Consider the following 20,625-nt stretch of genomic DNA (forward strand, 5'->3'; position numbering starts at 1 on the left):
TAAAACCATAAAAGATACAGCTACACAAATCATGGATAAAACATTCTAAGCATAAAGGGACATTCAAAAGGCAGAAGAGTGAATTGGGAAATAAAACTTGGCTGAAATTAACATAGTAAGCGGGCATAAGAAAAGGCATAGGAGTTACTATTCCCAATTAAGTCATTGTTAAGTTACCGTAAGATTAAAGTGCTAGTGCATTGTCAATCAACGGGGGGAGGTTGACTAATGTAGCGCTGTCAGAGAGACCTACTTTGCTTGAAGGGCACTGAGGGTTATGGGGATGCTCTTTTAGAGCTACTGAAACTGGCAATGGCTGTATTTCATTGATCACTTTCTTAAATACATTTGGAATGTTCCCATACCCTGTGGTGGTGGACCCAATCAATCAATCAATCAATCAATCATTGCATTTGTATAGCGCACTACTCACCCGGAGGGTCTCAAGGCGCTTGAGAGGGGGGGGGGGGTGCGCTACTGCTCGAACAGCCAGGTCTTGAGCTGCTTCCTGAATGCGAGGTGGTCCTGGGTCAGGCGGAGATGGGTCGGGAGGGAGTTCCAAGTCTTGGCGGCCAGGTAGGAGAAGGACCTTCCTCCTGTGGTGGCTCTTTGGATGCGGGGGACGGCGGCGAGGGCGTGGCTGGTCGATCGAAGCTGGCGTGTGGGAGTGTAGAAGTTGAGGCGGCTGTTGAGGTATCTTGGGCCTTGGTTGTGCAGGGCTTTGTGTGCGTGGGTGAGGAGCCGGAAGGTGATTCTTTTGTTGACTGGGAGCCAGTGCAGGTCTCTCAGGTGTCCGGAGATGTGGCTGTGTCGGGGGATGTCGAGGATGAGTCTTGCTGATGAATTCTGGATCCGTTGGAGTCTCTTCTGGAGTTTAGCGGTGGTTCCGGCGTAGAGGGTGTTGCTGTAGTCCAGTCGGCTGGTGACGAGGGCCTGGGTGGCCGTCTTCCTGGTCTCGGTGGGGATCCACCGGAAGATCTTACGTAGCATGCGCAGGATGTTGAAGCACGACGAGGAGACGGCGTTGACTTGTCTGGTCATGGAGAGGGAGGAGTCCAGGATAAAGCCCAGGTTGCGTGCGTGGTCCGTTGGTTTCGGTGCGCTGCCCAGGGCGGGGGGCCACCAGGTGTCGTCCCAGGCGGAGGGCGAGGAGCCCAGGATGAGGACTTCCGTCTTGTCTGAGTTCAGTTTCAGGCGGCTGTTCATCATGCACTCGGCTACGGCTGTCATCTCTTCGTGCAGGTTGGCTCTGGCGGTGGCGGGGTCGTTGGTGAGGGAGAGGATCAGCTGGGTGTCGTCAGCGTAGGAGATGATGTTGAGGTTGTGTTGGCGTGCGATGGCCGCAAGGGGGCTCATGTAGACATTGAAGAGGGTGGGGCTGAGCGAGGAGCCTTGAGGAACGCCGCAGATGACTTCGGTGGCTTCTGATTTGAACGGGGGGAGGCGACTCTCTGTGTTCTTCCGGCGAGGAAGGAGATGATCTATTCCAGTGCCTTCTCTAGGATTCCGACGTTGCTGAGGCGCTGCACTAGGGTGCGGTGGCAGACAGTTGTCGAATGCCGCGGAGATGTCCAGGAGGATGAGGGCCGCAGTTTCCCCGTTGTCGAGCAGGGCTCGGATGTCATCGGTGGCTGCGATGAGGGCGGTCTCAGTGCTGTGGTTGGCCCAGAAGCCGGATTGAGAGAGGTCGAGGGATCCGTTCGTCTCGAGGAAGGCGGCCAGCTGCTTGTTGACGGTCTTCTCGATGACTTTGGCCGGGAACGGGAGGAGCGAGATAGGGCGGTAGTTTTTGAGTTCGGTGGGGTCTGCTGATGGTTTCTTCAGTAGGGCGCTGAGTTCGGCGTGCTTCCAGCTCTCCGGGAAGGTGGCGGTGTCGAAGGAGGCGTTGATGATGTCTCGTAGGTGGGGTGCGATAACGGCGTCGGCTTTGTTGAAGACGTGGTGAGGGCAGGGGTCGGTTGGAGATCCGGAGTGGATGGAGTTCATCGTGCGTCGGGTTTCTTCGGTGTTGATCGGGGTCCATGCACGGAGGGTGGCGGTGGGGGGTGGCGGTGCGGTCGTGAGGTGCGTTGGCTGAGTGACGAAGCTGTTGTGTATGTCTGCGATCTTGTTGTGGAAGTAGGAGGCGAGGGAGTTGCAGAGGTCTTGAGATGGGGTGATGTCGTTGTTTCCGGCGTTGGGGTTGGAGAGCTCTTTGGCGATGTTGAAGAGTTCCTTGCTGTTGTGTGCGTTGTTGTCCAGTCGTTCCTTGAAGGCGGTTTTCTTGGTGGTGTGGATCAGTTGGTGGTGTTTTCGGGTGGTGAGCTTGAGGGTGGTCATGTTGTCTGGTGTTGGGTCTCTGCGCCAGGCTCTCTCGAGGGTTCGGCAGTTCTTCTTGGAGCTCTTAGTTCGTCGGTGAACCATGGTGCTTTCTTACTGCCGGGTCTTCTAGGCGGGGTCCTCAGAGGGGCGAGGTCGTCTGCGCAGTTGCTGATCCACTTCGTGAGGTTGTTGGCGGCCTGGCTGGGGTTCGCTGAGCTGGCGGGGGGGTCCCGGCTCAAGGATGCGGCGAGCTGGTCAGCTGTGATCTTGTTCCAGCTTCTGCGTGCAACCTGTTGCTGGTGGTGGTGGATCGTGTTCTTTCTGAAGCTGAAGTGGACGCAGCTGTGGTCCGTCCAGTGGAGCCCGGTGGCGTGGCTGAAGGCGATGTCCTTGCTGGATGAGAAGACGGGGTCGAGAGTGTGTCCGGCGTAGTGGGTGAGGGTGGTCACCAGCTGCTTGAGTCCGAGGTTGGCGAGGTTGTCCAGCAGGGTGGTGGTGTTGCGGTTGTCGTGGTTCTCCAGGTGGAAGTTGAGGTCCCCGAGGAGGATGTAGTCAGCGGAGGGGAGGGCGTGCGGGCTGATGAAGTCGGTGATGTCTTCGCTGAATTGTGTGCGTGGTCCCGGGGGTCTGTAGATGAGGGTGCCTCTGAGGGTGGTCTTGGTATCGGTGTGGATCTGGAAGTGCAGGTGTTCAGCGGATGTGAGGGTGCCGTCGGTGTTGGTCGTGATGCGGATGGTGTTCCTGTGGATGATGACGATGCCTCCTCCGGTCTGATTGCCGCGTTCCCTCCGGGTGATCTTGTATCCGTCCGGGATGGCGATGGCGATGTCGGGTGCTGAGGAGGCGTTCATCCATGTTTCCGTGAGGAAGGCGACGTCTGGGGATGTGGTGTCGAGCAGGTTCCAGAGCTCTACGGCGTGTCTGTGGACGGACCGGGTGTTGAGCAGGATGCACTTCAGGTGGTTGCTGCTGGGGGTCGTCGCGGTGGGTGCGGGTGCAGTGCAGGCCCGGATGCAGGTGAACTTGCAGGAGTGGCAGCTGAAGGGTCCGTGGTTGCGTCTCGGGGTGGCTCGGTAGCATCCAGGGGTCCGGCCAGTGTTGAGTGCGTTGATTTCCGTGGCGTTGTAGGTCCGGCGGGTGGGCTGGTGTCTTCAGGGTCCAGGGGTCCGGGCACTGGGCGCGGTCCAGGCGCGGACGGGCGCAGACGGGCTTACCTTTGGCGCGCCCGCTGCGCGTTTGCCACTCTGCCATATGTGGAGGGTGGGGGGGCGGAGCGAGGGAGGAGCAGCTGGGAGGCGGGTGCGGGGTGGCGAATGGGGAAGGGCGACCGGGGAAAGGGGGCGGGGCCGCAGGGGGGCAGCGGCGGGGAGGTGGCCGGAACGCGGCAGGGGCTGGGCACAACCAGGGGCACAGAGGCAGAAAACAATTAAGGCAGAACTAAGGCAGAGCAAAACCGGGGAATGACACACACAGCACAAATGAGGCAGGGCACAAAAGGGAAAGAATACCGGGAGATAACGCACACAGTACAGCTAAGGCACAAACGGGGAAAGAATACACACACAGTGCAACAGGGCAAAATCAGCAGCAGCGCAGGATCAGGAGCACAGCTGCGGGCAGCGGCGGCACTCGACGGGAAAGGGGCAGCCTTGACTCACACACGGAGGAGTGAGCGAGGTGCGTGGGGTGACCGGCCCAGAGGGACAGAGGTCCAATAGGTATATGTGGGTGGAGGGGCTTGGTGGTAGTGGTTTCGGGGGTGGGGGTGTGAATGGCTAGGGCCCATGACCTTAAATTCTTCTCACAATCAGCAACAATATTCTCAATGCAGTCTAGCGCACTCACATTCTCCCCATGCACCCCTTCTCTCCCAGTTTCCTGCTCTAGGGCCTGGGATCGTTTCTTGGACCTTTTTTTATGGTTTAAATCTTTAATTGAGTTTTATCAACAAACGATACGTTCCACAGTGTCAGGCTGAGACATAGCCCTCGTGCTTGGACCTTTTTTTTAGAGGCACCATCCAACCCAGTCTCAGTCCCCTTCCTTTTCATCATATTGGACGATCATAAGGTTAGACCGATAGTCAGCAAATAAAATCGACAGACAATAATACAAAGTATATGGGGAGACCAAATCTGGGGCGGTTATTAGATGAGGGACAGATACTCGCACAACAATACCTTTGAGCTGGCAGCCTGAGTCCTCGAAGTGGAAATGACAGGGGGATAGCCCAGCCTCCTCCAGCCGATGACTGGCGCAGGACGGGCCTGCCTTTGGCACAGCCCCGCACTTGGCACAGGCCCGCACCACAGGGGTTGAGGCAGCACTTTATGCGCGATTGGTGACGCCTCCCTCACTAGCGATCGCGGAAGGATGAAGCATTGCACCCTGGGGCTTGAAGTCCTCCCCAGGGTATTATAGCGGTGAGGGTGGGTGGATCGAGAAAAGGCGACCAGCAGCGATGATTTTCCCTGTTCTGGGACAGCGGTCCCACCGGAGTGTTTGGCAACAGGAAGGTGCCCCCACTCACAGCAGCAAAAACAGTGTCAAATCTAAGAAGTAGTTCATCTGTCAGGCAGACACACGTATTGGTGCTATAAGGCCGGGGTAAGTGTTGCTGGGAGATCTGTAATTCAGATCATAATGCCCACACACACCTGTTGGGGTGTCATGCTTCATGTTTCGGGCGCTTCTCATCAGGCAGCGCTACAATGTTTGACCGGCCTGGTGGCTGCTTTAGCGGAGTTCTTTTGATCTGAGGACGCCGTAAATTTTTGAGTGCAAGTGGGCAATATGAGTGGTGAGTTCTAGTGTACACAAAGTGGCTTAAAATAGGCACAGGAGCCCATAAGAAACCTATTTATTCAGATATGGGCCCCAGGACTAAGTAAAACCAGTGGTGCTATATTGTGGTCCTCCGGTACCAGGATAGCTTTAGTAACAAGTGGTCAACAAGTTTCGTGCAGTCTATGCCCAACCGTCGGGCAGCACTTCTTCGGGACCTTGATGATCAGTGGTGCCCCCTCATGGGGCTGGAGGTCTCCCCGCTACTCTGAATATTAAGGCAGGACGGAGCAGGGTAGGTGAGATGGCAGTGACCGATCTTCAACCAAGTCTCCCACACTGTGATCGGGACCCTCCAGTCCTCCTATGAATTATTAGACACCTCAAATTGAGGTGGAAAACTTCTCCGGCTCCCTACTAGGGGTCACTCGCATATTTAACTAGGTCATCCTCGAGTAGCGGGGAGACATCCAGCTCCATGAGGGGGCACCACTGATCATCAAGTGCCGGCCTTACGAGGAGCGCCCGATGAGGAAGCACAACCTCCAATGCGCCAGCCCTCGCGGACCTCGGTTGCCACCAGAGACGCCCAAGGGACCCTAGCCCTTCAGTGACCGTGATTTACTCAGGTCCTGCGTCATTAGAAACAGCCCCCGTGAGATCCAGGATTAACGGCTATACGCCTGACATCCCGCCACCCTGAGGCCATCACTCGCCGCACCTCTTTGCCAATCCAAGAACCCCTGAGACTCCATTACAACGCATTCCTTTACAACGCATGGCATTACAACGTAGGTGCTTTTACAACGCATGCCATTACAACGTAAGTAAAGGTAAGGTAAGTATTTCATTTTTTATTTTGTTTTAGTTTTATAAATTAATGCATTTTAAATAATTATAACATTTATAAATGATTTTAATATTTTTTTTAATTTATAATTTATAATTTAATTTTTTTAATTAATTTTTATTTTTTGTATTATATTTATTTTAGAATAGTAATTTTTACCCCTACACTATCCAACACTTACCCTGTGTGAGAAGTTGGCCTGATGTATGATGTCTCCAATTCTGGGGGCACCTTGTATCAGTCCAAACAATCCCTTATGGTGGTGGTTGTAAGTCAACCTTGTAGACAAGCTGTCCTAATGGTAGCATGGACTAAGCAGCCTTTAGGCTAAACTCAAGAGGGCATGTGAAGCCAGCTGTTTTACCATATGCAGTCCTGTAATATCAAACGAAAGGACACCACACAAGTTATATATTATAAAAATATATGTATTTATTACTAGAATAATCCTCTGTACTCTTTGAGTGCAGAGGCACAAGCGTTTAAACAAAAGCACAGTTAAACATTCAAAAGTTGCACAATTATGGATAGGGCCAGTAGCCACTCAAACCATATATCAAAAAAGTGGTATAAGTATCACTCTACGAACAGTGGTAAGGCCTAGGGCCTTGGGAATCGCTGGGACTACACTGGACTAACAGCAGTTAGGACGGGAGTAGCCCGCGGGATTCGGGTGCAGCGCTAAAAGCACACGCATGCACCAATGCAAAGTCAATGGTGCGTAAAAGTTAGAAAGTTACTGTTTTCGAAGTCTTCCGACTGGAATAGAACTACCACACTTTAGACTAAGACACTAGAGGTGTAAACCACTACAGGAGCACTGGTGTTAGATCGTTCCCTCACCCACAGGAAGCGGGTGCATAGGTGCCAAAGTGTGTCGGGTTTCGTCGTTGTGGTCTATGGAGCCTGGAGATGAAGATGCTGCAGGCGGCCAGGAGAGAAAAGTCCGGTTGGATCCAAGGGTGGATCGAAGATGTGGAGTACCTGAAAGCAGAGGGGACAGAGTCTGGGTCACTAGCCAGTGACCAGGGTGGAACCAGGAAGGAACAAGGCGATGTCGGGCCCAATCAGGTGGTTATCGCGAAGCTTGTCTCGGCTTCCACGTGGACTCTGGGGCGTCGAGGGCGCCCAGGAGTGGATCACGAGCTGTCCCACGAAGGCTCTCGCTGTCGGCAGTGTCGGCTTCCGGATCGGAGTCAACAGGCCTTGGCAAATGCAACCCACGCAGGATTTGAAGATCGCTTCTTAGTCGGACCAGCAAGGTCAGATAGATTGCTCCTTTTTAGGGGAGCGAGGGCCAGTCTGGAGCAACCAGACCAGCAGTGTAAATTCAAGGTTTCGTCGGTATTGGGGCCACTAGCCAACGGGCAAGTGACCGGACCAACTCGTCGACCAGGAAAATGCAAAAGGGCCCCACGCAGCACTCGGTGAGTGTGGAGGGGAGATCTTCGGTGCAAAAGCTGCTCGGGGCTGCGGCTTCTCAAACCCCAATGCACAGCTTCGAGGGAGCCTCGGGAGCTGCACGGTCAGCACTTCGTAGTTTTTCCAAGATGGCCGGCTCCACGCTTCACGTCGCCTCCACGGGTCTCAGATTCGCTGGGACTGTGGATCGGGCTGTTAGAAGTCAGGGAAGCTGGGTCTCGTCGATCTCTGTCGCTCGAGTTCCGGCGGGAACTGCAACAAAGCAAACCGTTGGGCGCTGGATGGTGCCTGTTTGCACAGGGTGGTCACTCCTTGACCACAAGGGAGATTCTTCAGTCTTCCACGTCGAGTGGGATGTCGAAGGGTCCAGAGTTCTGTATCAAAGTTTCAGTCAGGATACTCTAATGCTCCTGGGCACAGTTCCGTCCTTTATTCCAAATCAAGGGGCTGGATTACCTGCTAGGTCCCTCCTATGGGTGGGACCAGGGAAGGGGGTGGTTACACCCCTTTCCCTTTGTCCAGTTTTGCGCCAGAGCTGGGGCTGGAGTGCCCCAGAACCGGTTTAACTGGATTTTGCATGAGACACCTTGTGTGCCCCAGGCAGTGTCTAGTTTCATTCAACCCTCCCTGCTACAATCCACTATGTCCTGTCTGGGGTGGTGTGACGCCTCCCTGTGACAGGAAACTCTTTGTCCAAGCCTCCCCTGCAAGGTTTCGGTCAGCAGCAGGAGGCCAGACTTGTGTCTGTGGCAGCAGCATCCATTTTGTGATGCTGAGGCTCTGGTTAGATTTAACCTCGTTTAAGTAAAGTAACATGTCTTCTCCCTCTAGAAGGGCGGAATGCTACCCCCGTCGCCAGAACTGGCGAGGGGGTAGTATTCCAAAGTGTATGACACCTTACACGACATGTTTTGATAAAGCCAAATCAAAGTTAGCAATAACCGCGAGGATTATAATGCAGTTAAGAGTATATGGTTTGGCAATATCCTGGAACAGCTATAAGGAAATGGTTCCGAAAGCTGCAGACAGGCTCAACTCATGCCAGAGCACCATCTCACATAAAACCAAGCACTCTGCCTTCAGGATTGTTAAGGCCTGCCATAGGAGTGACTTATAGGTATATATGTGTCCAGATATAGGTTTAGATATAGGTATACTATATCTAAGCAAGGGGTGATTACACGACCTTGTCCCAGCTGAGTGATCAGCCAGTTGTGTCTGTTTGAACAACCAGCCAGGGGTGGCAAAATATATGCTGCAGCCCCTGGTAGGCCTTGGATGCACCTATGCCCTGGGTACCTATAGTACACTGTACAGGGGCTGATAAGGTGTCCAATACCAAATTGGTGATGTACCTATAGTACATGGATATGAATTTAGAGAGAGAACAGCAGGCTGTGGGTCTGATTAGCAGGCCCACAGCCACATTAAGTCGAAAACCAGTGAAGCAAAAAAGCAAAAATTGGGGTGACCATAGGAAAGCTCCTACACCCTACTGTTACACCCCCCCCCTGGAGTTAGAATAGTAATTTTTACCCCTACACTATCCAACACTTACCCTACTATTACACCCCCCCTGGAGTTAGAATAGTAATTTTTACCCCTACACTATCCAACACGTACCCTACTATTACACCCCCCTGGAGTTAGAATAGTAATTTTTACCCCTACACTATCCAACACTTACCCTACTATTACACCCCCCTGGAGTTAGAATAGTAATTTTTACCCCTACACTATCCAACACTTACCCTACTATTATACACTCAAGGACTTAAAATTATTAATTAAAAAATATATTTAAAAATTAAAAATTAATTACAATTATTTATTGAATAATTTTTGTAATTTAATTAAAATTAAATTAATATTATAAAAAATAAATACTTACCTATACTTACGTTGTAATGGCATGCGTTGTAAATGCACCTACGTTGTAATGCCATGCGTTGTAATGGAATGCGTTGTAATGGCACCTGCGGGGTAAAAGTTGCGTTGTAATGGCATGCGTTGTAAATGCATGCGTTGTAACGTCATACATCTCAAGATGAATAACAACCAAAGAGTAATTGAATATCTGTCTCCTTTATTTTCTTTCGTGTAATGTTTTCAACATACATGTATAATTGTCTACTAAATATTACCTGTTGGGATATTGTTTTTTGTCACCCAACACGTGTGTGAGGGCATTATGATCTGAATTACAGATCTCCCAACGATACTTACTCCAGCCTGATCGCACCAATACATGTGTCTGCCTGACAGAGGAACTACTTTTTCTGTTTGATAATTCTGATACCCTTCAAACTTCTCACGCACACATGCGGAGCCTTACACAACATTTGCCCCATGTATCTCTACAACTGCATAAACTTCTACAAACCTACCACTCACCTCTGCTCAGCTAGACTCCTACTTGTACCCCCCTGCAGACGTAGAACCACATCGGCAGTAGTGCCTTCTGCCTTGCTCCTAAAGCCTGGCCCAACCTGCCTCTGCAGCTCAGAACCACCTCCTCCCTTCTTGAATTATGCAAGAAACAGAGTACCTGGCTCTTCGCATAGCCCCAACCCTGTGTCGGCCCACGCAGCTTCTGCTTCAGAGCCAGCATACCCTCACAGGTGAGTTGTGCACTATAAAAATAGATATGACATGACCTGACAATGGGAGGGCTTCTAACCACCAGAAAGGGTATTTCCTGGACTAAGAGTTCGCGTGTACACTGGGGATGCTATCCGGGAGAACTATTTGATTAATGTGCTTCACTACCCTGAAGATAAAATGCTAATGGGGTCTCCGTAGTGCTCAGTTTTCAGTCCAGTAGTATGTTGGGCCTTGGGACTGTGGTAAAAAGCACCTATTGATAAATTTGGTTCCCTGCAAACCCTGTGTGCCCCGGGACAGTTTCCACACCCTCTGACTTTCAGGCACAATTTTTTCCTACCCTGTCCTCCAAATCCCCTCCCTTTATAGATCCAGCTCTCCATGAAACATTGCACCATTTGCGAAGGGAAGACTAGTTTAGAGCCTTCTCTTTAAACTTTGATGCTGACTAAAGAAAATGGTGTAATTGTTTCTCTGCTTTTCTTTCTAGGAGATTGTTACATACCTCCAACCCCTTTAGATTTTAAAATCTCATTCCTTCCTTCTGTCATGTTGTATTACTGGATGTTTGTAAGGCGTAGCTTTGGCCATTTACTCCGCCTCTTAGCATTTGTGCAGACATCCATCTACGGATGTGATTCTTTCCAGTGGAATTTCTTGGAAAAGGGTGGGGGATTAAGGAGAAGGGAGCTTCCTTCCTAAACCCGCTGATGGAGTTGACTTGTTAGAACAGTGTGTTTTTGAGCTTCCTAACTATCCTTTCTGAAAGTGGAGAGTGTAGTGGATTATCTGTGCATGGCGGTTTGCAGGTAGGGATAGGTTTCACAGTCCTCCTCCCAACCTGTGTCCACTATCTTTGCCATGTGTCTTTTGGTATTCCTGTGGAGATTTTGCAGTCTGCTAATATGTTGTTCTCTTCCACCTGCTTCCTTACTTAACTCCCTGTTCTCTTCTCATGTGCTGTTCTGCTGCTCTCTTCCACCCGCATCCTTCTTTAACTCTATGTTCTCTTCTCCTGTGATAATCTTTAAGCTATTTTCCATCCGCCTACTTCTCTAACTCCCTCTTCTCTTCCCCTGTGCTGATCTGCTGTTCTATTTCACCCGCCTTCTTCTCTAACTCCCTTTTCTATTCTCCTGTGCTGATCTGCTGTTGTCTTTCACCCGCCTCCTTCTCTAACTCCCTTTTCTCTTCTCCTGTACTAAACTGCTGTTCTCTTTCACCCCGCCCCCTTCTCTAACTCACTGTTCTCTTCTCCTGTGCTAATATGATGTTCTCTTCCACCCGCTTCTTTACTTAACTCCCTGTTCTCTTCTCCTGTGCTGATCTGCTCCTCTTTAACACCCACCTCCTTATTTAACTCCATGTTCTCTTCTCCTGTGCTGGTCTGCTGCTCTCTTCCACCCCGCCTCCTTCTTTAACTCCATGTTCTCTTCTCCTGTGCTGATCTGCTGCTCTCTTCCACACCGCCTCCTTCTTTAACTCCATGTTGTCTTCTCCTGTGCTGATCTGCTGCTCTCTTCCACACCGCCTCCTTCTTTAACTCCATGTTGTCTTCTCCTGTGCTGATCTGCTGATCTCTTCCACACCGCCTCCTTCTTTAACTCCATGTTCTCTTCACCTGAGCTGATCTGCTGCTCTCAAACACCCTGCCTCCTTCTTTAACTCTATTTTCTCCTGTGCTAATCTGCTGTTCTCTTCCACCCGCCTCCTTTTTTAACTCCCTGTTCTGTTCTCCCATCCTGATCTGCTGCTCTCTTCCACCCCGCTCCCTTCTCCAAAACCCTGTTCTCTTCTCCCGTGCTGATCTGCTGTTCCCTTCCACGCCTACTTCTCTAACTCCCTGTTGTCTTCTCTTCACCTGTGCTGATCTGCTGCTCTCTTCCACCCGCCTCCTTTTTTAACTCCCTGTTCTGTTCTCCCGTCCTGATCTGCTGCTCCCTTCCACCCCGCTCCCTTCTCCAAAACCCTGTTCTCTTCTCCCGTGCTGATCTGCTGTTCCCTTCCACGCCTACTTCTCTAACTCCCTGTTGTCTTCTCTTCACCTGTGCTGATCTGCTGCTCTCTTCCACCCGCCTCCTTTTTTAACTCCCTGTTCTGTTCTCCCATCCTGATCTGCTGCTCTCTTCCACCCCGCTCCCTTCTTTAAAACCCTGTTGTCTTCTCCCGTGCTGATCTGCTGTTCCCTTCCGCCGCCAACTTCTCTAACTCCCTGTTCTCTTCTCCTGTGCTGAACTGCTGATCTCTTCAACACGCATCCTTCTTTAACTCCCTGTTCTCTTATAATATGCTGATCTGCTGCTCTCTTCCACATACATCCTTCTGTAACCGCACTCTCAAATACATACAACCATGCACGCACACACATGCAACCATACACACACAACCACACACATCTATCTCCGTCAGGCTATCGCCCTCACTCTATCGCCCTCACTCTATCTATCGCCCTCACTCTATCTATCGCCCTCACTCTATCGCCCTCACTCTATCGCCCTCACTCCATCTATCTATCGCCCTCACTCCATCTATCTATCGCCCTCACTCCATCTATCTATCGCCCTCACTCCATCTATCTATCGCCCTCACTCCATCTATCTATCGCCCTCACTCCATCTATCTATCGCCCTCACTCCATCTATCTATCGCCCTCACTCCATCTATCTATCGCACAACAACAGCATCACTCAGGGGCACCACAACATCACTATGCGCCACCATAGTATCAATCTGTGCAAACATTCAACAACAACTGGTTCAAATAAGTTCTCTCAATGTTTGAAGCTTTATTACAAATGTCACAATTTTTTTGGGATATTTCACTTCTGTTCCTATATTTTAGTCACGATAAAATACACTGAACATAATCTTCACAAAAGTTATTTACAAAAGTTTAAGCTATTGCCATTATAAATTTAAATAACTTTTATTTAAGTATTAATTATTTTAAAAAAAACATTATTTGTAAAATCAATACTTCTAAGTCCCGTAAATACAAAACATGTTGCATTAAAAATGCTATAGGTGTCACATTTTCAAAAAATAAAAGTATTACCATTGTAAATGACAAAGCTATTAATTTCACAATTTTCAAAAATAACACATAAGTACCAAATTTGTCATGTACAAGACAAATAACTCAAACTTTCCTAATGCGAGACCTATTGCATTGCAAATGCTTGTTCTTGGTTTCTACATAGTGGAAGCAAGCACTTTCAACTTGAACAAAATATTCATTCGTAAATCAAATCTGTGTGCGCCAGCAGGCTCTATTGTTCACACCTACATATAATATTATTGCGATCATTATTATAGAATATGCTTTTTTTTTTTGGAGTGACCACTTTTGTACTGTAAATCTGTCAGAACCGGAGGCGAGGATTATGCTTTATCTTCCTTCGCATTAATATCATGTCTCAAAACAGCAGCCATTTTAACATTACAGAAAACTCTTTTACCATGAACACCAGGGAAAACCTCAACAAGTTATGAGTCCTCCTTTATTGTCCAGAAGTCAGGGTCCCATATAGTCCTTCCTCACTGCCTGGACTCCCTCTTTCTTCGCTGCTCAGCAGCCAGTTAAGTGCTCTTGTTGTTTCTCTGAGAGGGGGGGGGGATTTCATTCTCCTGAGTTGTTTTTCAGGCAGTGTTTAATGCATGAATATTGTGGGATGCGTAATTTTATGTACTCTGCCTTTTGGCGGTACCATTGTTACTGTTTTATTTCCTTCTCGAAGCCCTAATCTACCTGCGGGACTGCTATTGCGCTCCTCGCGTGGCCATGGCCTGTTTCACTGAATGCGGTATGCTCTGCAACCGCTACAGAATAATTTACAACAAGGGGTGGTGATGGACAGAGTCTCTGAATTAAGCAGAATACTCTCACCCAGTCAAGAGATCAGGGCTAGATCCAACACCGTTTTTTAGCTCATTGCACCATCCCAGTTTCAGAACCTGGCTGTATGCAAATTAGTCTGTCCCTGGCCCAGTGCATCATGGGAACAGGGCAGACCAGACTACAAAAGCCAATTCTTACACTGGGAGGGAAACAAGCTTCCGGGGACCGGTTTATGGCATTTCAGCCGTCTTCGGCCCGGCTTGCTTGAATCCTGATGGTGCAATGAGCAAGGGACTCACATCTGAGTATACCCTTCCACGCTTCGGGTGGACAAAATAATTTACAACAAGGGGTGGTGATGGACAGAGTCTCTGAATTAAGCAGAATACTCTCACCCAGTCAAGAGATCAGGGCTAGATCCAACACCGTTTTTTAGCTCATTGCACCATCCCAGTTTCAGAACCTGGCTGTATGCAAATTAGTCTGTCCCTGGCCCAGTGCATCATGGGAACAGGGCAGACCAGACTACAAAAGCCAATTCTTACACTGGGAAGGAAACAAGCTTCCGGGGACCGGTTTCTGGCATTTCAGCCGTCTTCGGCCCGGCTTGCTTGAATCCTGATGGTGCAATGAGCAAGGGACTCACATCTGAGTATACCCTTCCACGCTTGGGGTGGACAAAATAATTTACAACAAGGGGTGGTGATGGACAGAGTCTCTGAATTAAGCAGAATACTCTCACCCAGTCAAGAGATCAGGGCTAGATCCAACACCGTTTTTTAGCTCATTGCACCATCCCAGTTTCAGAACCTGGCTGTATGCAAATTAGCATCCAGTTAAGTGCTCTTGTTGTTTCTCTGAGAGGGGGGGGGGGATTTCATTCTCCTGAGTTGTTTTTCAGGCAGTGTTTAATGCATGAATATTGTGGGATGCGTAATTTTATGTACTCTGCCTTTTGGCGGTACCATTGTTACTGTTTTATTTCCTTCTCGAAGCCCTAATCTACCTGCGGGGCTGCTATTGCGCTCCTCGCGTGGCCATGGCCTGTTTCACTGAATGCGGTATGCTCTGCAACCGCTACAGAATAATTTACAACAAGGGGTGGTGATGGACAGAGTCTCTGAATTAAGCAGAATACTCTCACCCAGTCAAGAGATCAGGGCTAGATCCAACACCGTTTTTTAGCTCATTGCACCATCCCAGTTTCAGAACCTGGCTGTATGCAAATTAGTCTGTCCCTGGCCCAGTGCATCATGGGAACAGGGCAGACCAGACTACAAAAGCCAATTCTTACACTGGGAAGGAAACAAGCTTCCGGGGACCGGTTTATGGCATTTCAGCCGTCTTCGGCCCGGCTTGCTTGAATCCTGATGGTGCAATGAGCAAGGGACTCACATCTGAGTATACCCTTCCACGCTTAGGGTGGACAAAATAATTTACAACAAGGGGTGGTGATGGACAGAGTCTCTGAATTAAGCAGAATACTCTCACCCAGTCAAGAGATCAGGGCTAGATCCAACACCGTTTTTTAGCTCATTGCACCATCCCAGTTTCAGAACCTGGCTGTATGCAAATTAGTCTGTCCCTGGCCCAGTGCATCATGGGAACAGGGCAGACCAGACTACAAAAGCCAATTCTTACACTGGGAAGGAAACAAGCTTCCGGGGACCGGTTTCTGGCATTTCAGCCGTCTTCGGCCCGGCTTGCTTGAATCCTGATGGTGCAATGAGCAAGGGACTCACATCTGAGTATACCCTTCCACGCTTAGGGTGGACAAAATAATTTACAACAAGGGGTGGTGATGGACAGAGTCTCTGAATTGAACAGAATACTCTCACCCAGTCAAGAGATCAGGGCTAGATCCAACACCGTTTTTTAGCTCATTGCACCATCCCAGTTTCAGAACCTGGCTGTATGCAAATTAGTCTGTCCCTGGCCCAGTGCATCATGGGAACAGGGCAGACCAGACTACAAAAGCCAATTCTTACACTGGGAAGGAAACAAGCTTCCGGGGACCGGTTTCTGGCATTTCAGCCGTCTTCGGCCCGGCTTGCTTGAATCCTGATGGTGCAATGAGCAAGGGACTCACATCTGAGTATACCCTTCCACGCTTAGGGTGGACAAAATAATTTACAACAAGGGGTGGTGATGGACAGAGTCTCTGAATTAAGCAGAATACTCTCACCCAGTCAAGAGATCAGGGCTAGATCCAACACCGTTTTTTAGCTCATTGCACCATCCCAGTTTCAGAACCTGGCTGTATGCCCGGTAGCTTGTCTCCTTTCTGGTGAAGAATTGGCTTGGTAGTTTGGTCTGCCCTGTTCCCATGATGCACTGGGCCAGGGACAGACTAATTTGCATATAGCCAGGTTCTGAGCTGGGATGGGGCAGTGAGATAAATAACGGTGATGGATCAAGCCCTGATCTTTGGACTGGGTAAGAGTGGTCTGCTTAATTCAGACACTCTGTTCATCACCACCCCCTTTTCTGAATCGTTTTTGGCCACTATAGGTGTGGCAGGGTTTACTCAGACATGAGTCCCTTTCTCACTGCTCCATCAGGATTCAAGCAAGCCGGGCCGAAGAGGCTGAAATGCCAGAAACCGGTCCCCGGTAGCTTGTCTCCTTTCTGGTGAAGAATTGGCTTGGTAGTTTGGTCTGCCCTGTTCCCATGATGCACTGGGCCAGGGACAGACTAATTTGCATATAGCCAGGTTCTGAGCTGGGATGGGGCAGTGAGATAAATAACGGTGATGGATCAAGCCCTGATCTTTGGACTGGGTAAGAGTGGTCTGCTTAATTCAGACACTCTGTTCATCACCACCCCCTTTTCTGAATCGCTGCAACCGCTACAGGGCACTGCTCTGCGTGCCTCGCTGGCTCTGAGCAGCGCGTCTCATTCTCCTCTTCACAGAAAGACACTGTGTTGCCGTAGCCGCGAGCCCCAGAGCTTGTCCCCAGCTGCCAAGGGTTACGCTCAGTCAACCAGGTCCATATCTTTCCCGAATCTGAGTTCTACGCTCCTAGCGGGGGTCTGTAAGTGCGAGCACCGCTTGGGTAGACGCCCATTAGGACTGTATTGCACCGCATATTTCCTTTCAAGTTCAGACACGTCACTGGCAGTGGAGCCCGATTAAAATAATAGGGTATGAGCATGTCTTGTGATTGTTACGTCCCGATCATATCCCTCAGGCACACCCACATAGCCAGGGTCTCCCAAGCTCCTAATCCTGCACAAGTGCTGGTGCTGCTTCAAACCTACACCTGTGTTTGGTTTTTGCCCACAGACTTTCTCATTGTTAAAGGCCCCTTACTGATCTGACATGGCGACATCTGATAACACATATGAGGAGGAGGATTATTTGCAATGGGAAGTTTTAGGAGGCAACGGATACCTCAATGTACAGGGCTGTAAATGAGCTAGGGAGCTGCGCCTCTCCGTTAGGATTGCCCAGGAGTGCACCAATCTTGCCCAGTTCAAGGCCCAGATCCCTGACAAGATAACCCCCCCCCCTCCCCCAGCAGACGGCCCAAGGGATACTTTCCCCCACTTAAAAAAGAAGTGTGAAGAAGGGGTGGACAGGGACATATTTGCATGCTTCGATTGGGCTTTTCTAGGCCAATCAGCCCCACAGGAGTCTGCCCTTCCAAAAGCCCCCCATCTCTCTGGAGCACCCTCGAGCTGACGCTCCAGAACCCCAGGATGGCGATTCCCCGGGGGACTCAGAGGCCGAAGCTGGCTCCCGAGACCCTGGTGCCCAAACTCATCCCCTTCCCCACCGCTGGGAGGCGATTTGGAAATGTTGGATCTGGACGACATTATTCGACCACAGTCTGCGGTGTAGGCCCCAGGCGACAAAGTCGCTAAGTTCGTCGCTGGTTGCTTCCGCAAGCCTTTGGAAAAGTAGGCCCGAAACTGCCTCAGGGCAGAGTGTCCTTGCCCTGCTCTGGAGGGCAAGGTGGCCCTTACCATCTACATCGATTCTAAAATGGCCACCTTTCTAGAAAATTACATGAAGGATCCAAAAAAAGGCCATAGACGAGTAATGGTCGCTCATGCCAAGATAAGTTACTAGATGCCATAGGTCCCATGGCCAAGATCCTAAACATGGCAGAAGAGACCAAAATTTCAGGAGCCTTAATTTCCCCAGAGGTTTTCTCGAATTGGGCTCAGCATGCAATACTTTTTATGGATAATGCAAACTGCGTCTTTTAACGGATTGTCTGTGCTCTTCACTCATTAAGCTTGGTCCCAAACTAGGAGACATGCCCTCTTCGAAGTTTGGGGCAGTGCCGCAAGGGGACCTCTTCGGAAACCAATTTGTCAAGAAACTTGATAAGTTTGCGACAACCTTCACCTCACTGGAAAAGGCGCAATCCAATATCAAAATAATTTTCACCCCATGGGTTTTCCAGAGGGGGGCAGGGGCTGCTCGGCCGGCCGCCCTTCATGCCAAACCCCTCTAAGGGACAATGCTCCGGCTGCTGCCAATAACAAAATAACAAGCGTTTCAGAAATGTTTACCCCAAACAAGGCCAGGACTTCAGAGATCGAGGTGGATACAGACTACAAGCAGGAGGTGCCAACTCCAACAGTGAGTGTTCTTCCCTCCGCTCCATTCCGGGGTGAACGCTTGGCATGGTTCCTCGCGGCCTGGTCCTCCATCACCCCGGATGCGTAGGTATTGTAGACCGTGCAAGGCTTTCATCAAGAATACTACGACTGCCCTTTTCAGGTTTCACACCCTCGTCCCATTTGTTTCTCCACTCATGACTCAGCGTTTATTGACGAGGGGGTCTTAGTGCTTCTGCACAAAGGAGCCATCTGTCGCTTGGGCCTGCATCTTTATGGTTTATTAAGCAACATCTTTTTGGTCAACAGGTTTGACAGCGGCCGCCGCCCGGTCATCAACCTCCGAGACTTCAGCGAGTGGTTGGTGTATCGCCACTTCAAAATGGAAGGAATTCATCTCCTTTGAGATTTCCTGCTTCCTTCATATTGGATATTGCACTTAGATGCATCGAGCGTAGACCTGGTTTCCTCACAATAGAAGAATTGACAAAGCGCCTGAATACAAGCCATAACATTAGTAGTGACGCATACGAACATAGAAGATTGGCCAGTGTATTGCCTTCCTAAATGTATTGAGGGCAAGTTCTTGCTTTTTTTCGTGATGGGACTATAGGATTGAGTTAAAGAACATTTATTTTTCGATCAAGGAGATTATTTTCGAATCACAGAGTCTACTCCCACTGAGTATCTGGTAGGATTCTGTCTGTGAATCAGAGACAGCAATAATAGCTGCTAACTGACTATTCACCAAAAAAATTCTCATTTTTTTCTGTCCCCTGGTAGCTGTGAGACTGATGTGTGTATCTGGAAAGATCCTGAGGAAGGTGGTCTAATCTTCTTTATACCACCGAAACCCGTGTCGACCCGGTGCTGAGCTTTGTGCTCTGAATTTTAAAATCTATTTGTCGCAGAGGTTTTTCTTGTTACACATAACCTCCACCGTGTACAGCTGCTGTTGTATGAAGTTCTGTGTGAATATGTATGTGTTTGAATGGTTGTGGTATGGTTGTATTTATTGAAGCCAATCCAGGGTTTGTTGTTTTTCTTTTGTATTTCTTTTGAATAGGATTTGTTTATATAAAAATGGTATTTAATGATTGTGTAAATTTTGTATTTTGTATGAATCTTGTATAATTTGTTTTTCTATAAAGAAAATATATATATTAAAGAAATAAGAACATTTTAATGATATGAAAGGAAGTTATGATATAATAAAAATAATGGAAAATTCCAATGTGATGTGTCACTGTTGTGAATAAATGTTGGATACACTTTGGGATGAACAAGGTTCTGATATAAGGAATTGATAGGCTAGAAGGGACTTCATTTAGTGTTGGATGAAATTCGATTCAGAACGTTTCTGACATGGTGTATCTTTGCAGGAAACGGTGGATCGTAACAGAACTTGTGATACCAAATGGATGGCATGATTCGTGCAAAGAAAGAGTGAATCCAGGCAGTGAGGAAGGGCTATATGGGACCCTGAGTTATGAACAATAAAGAAGGACTCATAACGTGTTCATGTTTTCCCTGATGTTCATGGGAAAAGAGTTTCTCTAAAATGTTAAAATGGCTGCTGTTTTGAGAAATTATATTAAAGCGAAGGAAGATAAAGCATAATCCTCGCCTCCGTGTCCTTAATGGAATTGAAACTTACCTTTACATTGTTAGGCAAATTTTCATTCATCTTCACTGTTTTATGTTTATATCCGTTCGTATTTACAATGTGAACATGTAGCCAAAGTGTTGATGCAGCTTCTGGTGGATGAGCAAGCCACATGAGCTACATGCTGGACTAATTAGATACAGAGGAAATCAGTTCACACAGTGCCAGTATTCAGAGGCAGCTAGTAAGGAAAGAAAGGTTACATGTAATTGAACATGGTAGTACACCTTTCTTAAGTTAGAATGCCAATTTGTTTCACGCTACCATTTGTGAGCTTGTTGGTGTTTAAATTTCAATGCTTGCTTGGTTTTTGTTCCTGTTTTCCAAGTTCATGTCCATGTCTAGATGCAGTAAAGTGAGGGCCATGTCACTAACACTGATTTTTTTCCTTACTAGAGCTTCCCAGGATGTCTGGAATGAAAAGGGCAATGGAAGATAAGGATCCGGATTATGATGAAATCTCTGTGGCACAGCCAAGTAAACGGCATAAACCTAATGAGCACACAGGTAACGTGAAGTTAATTTTTTTCTACATAATGTTCAAAACTGGGGGTTAAGCTGTCTCTCAATTTCTCATTATCAGGGGAA

The 20,625-nt window shown here is 48.9% G+C and overlaps 1 protein-coding gene across 2 annotated transcripts in view; it reads left to right on the forward strand.

Annotated features, from left to right (window-relative positions):
- The window catches only part of YEATS2 (YEATS domain containing 2), a 1,326,518-nt gene that overhangs the window by 57,524 nt on the left and 1,248,369 nt on the right, over positions 1–20,625 (forward strand). Inside the window, exon 2 of one of the 2 annotated variants that reach the window (XM_078665556.1) lies at positions 20,434–20,544. In XM_078665556.1, coding sequence (XP_078521682.1) covers positions 20,445–20,544 — 100 coding nt within the window. In that variant the 5' untranslated portion in view covers positions 20,434–20,444. The remainder of the gene's footprint in view (positions 1–20,433; positions 20,545–20,625) is intronic. The other variant, XM_078665557.1, reaches the window with a different exon arrangement.

The sequence above is a fragment of the Lissotriton helveticus genome, chromosome 11 (assembly GCF_964261635.1).
Source record: "Lissotriton helveticus chromosome 11, aLisHel1.1, whole genome shotgun sequence".
NCBI lineage: Eukaryota > Metazoa > Chordata > Amphibia > Caudata > Salamandridae > Lissotriton > Lissotriton helveticus.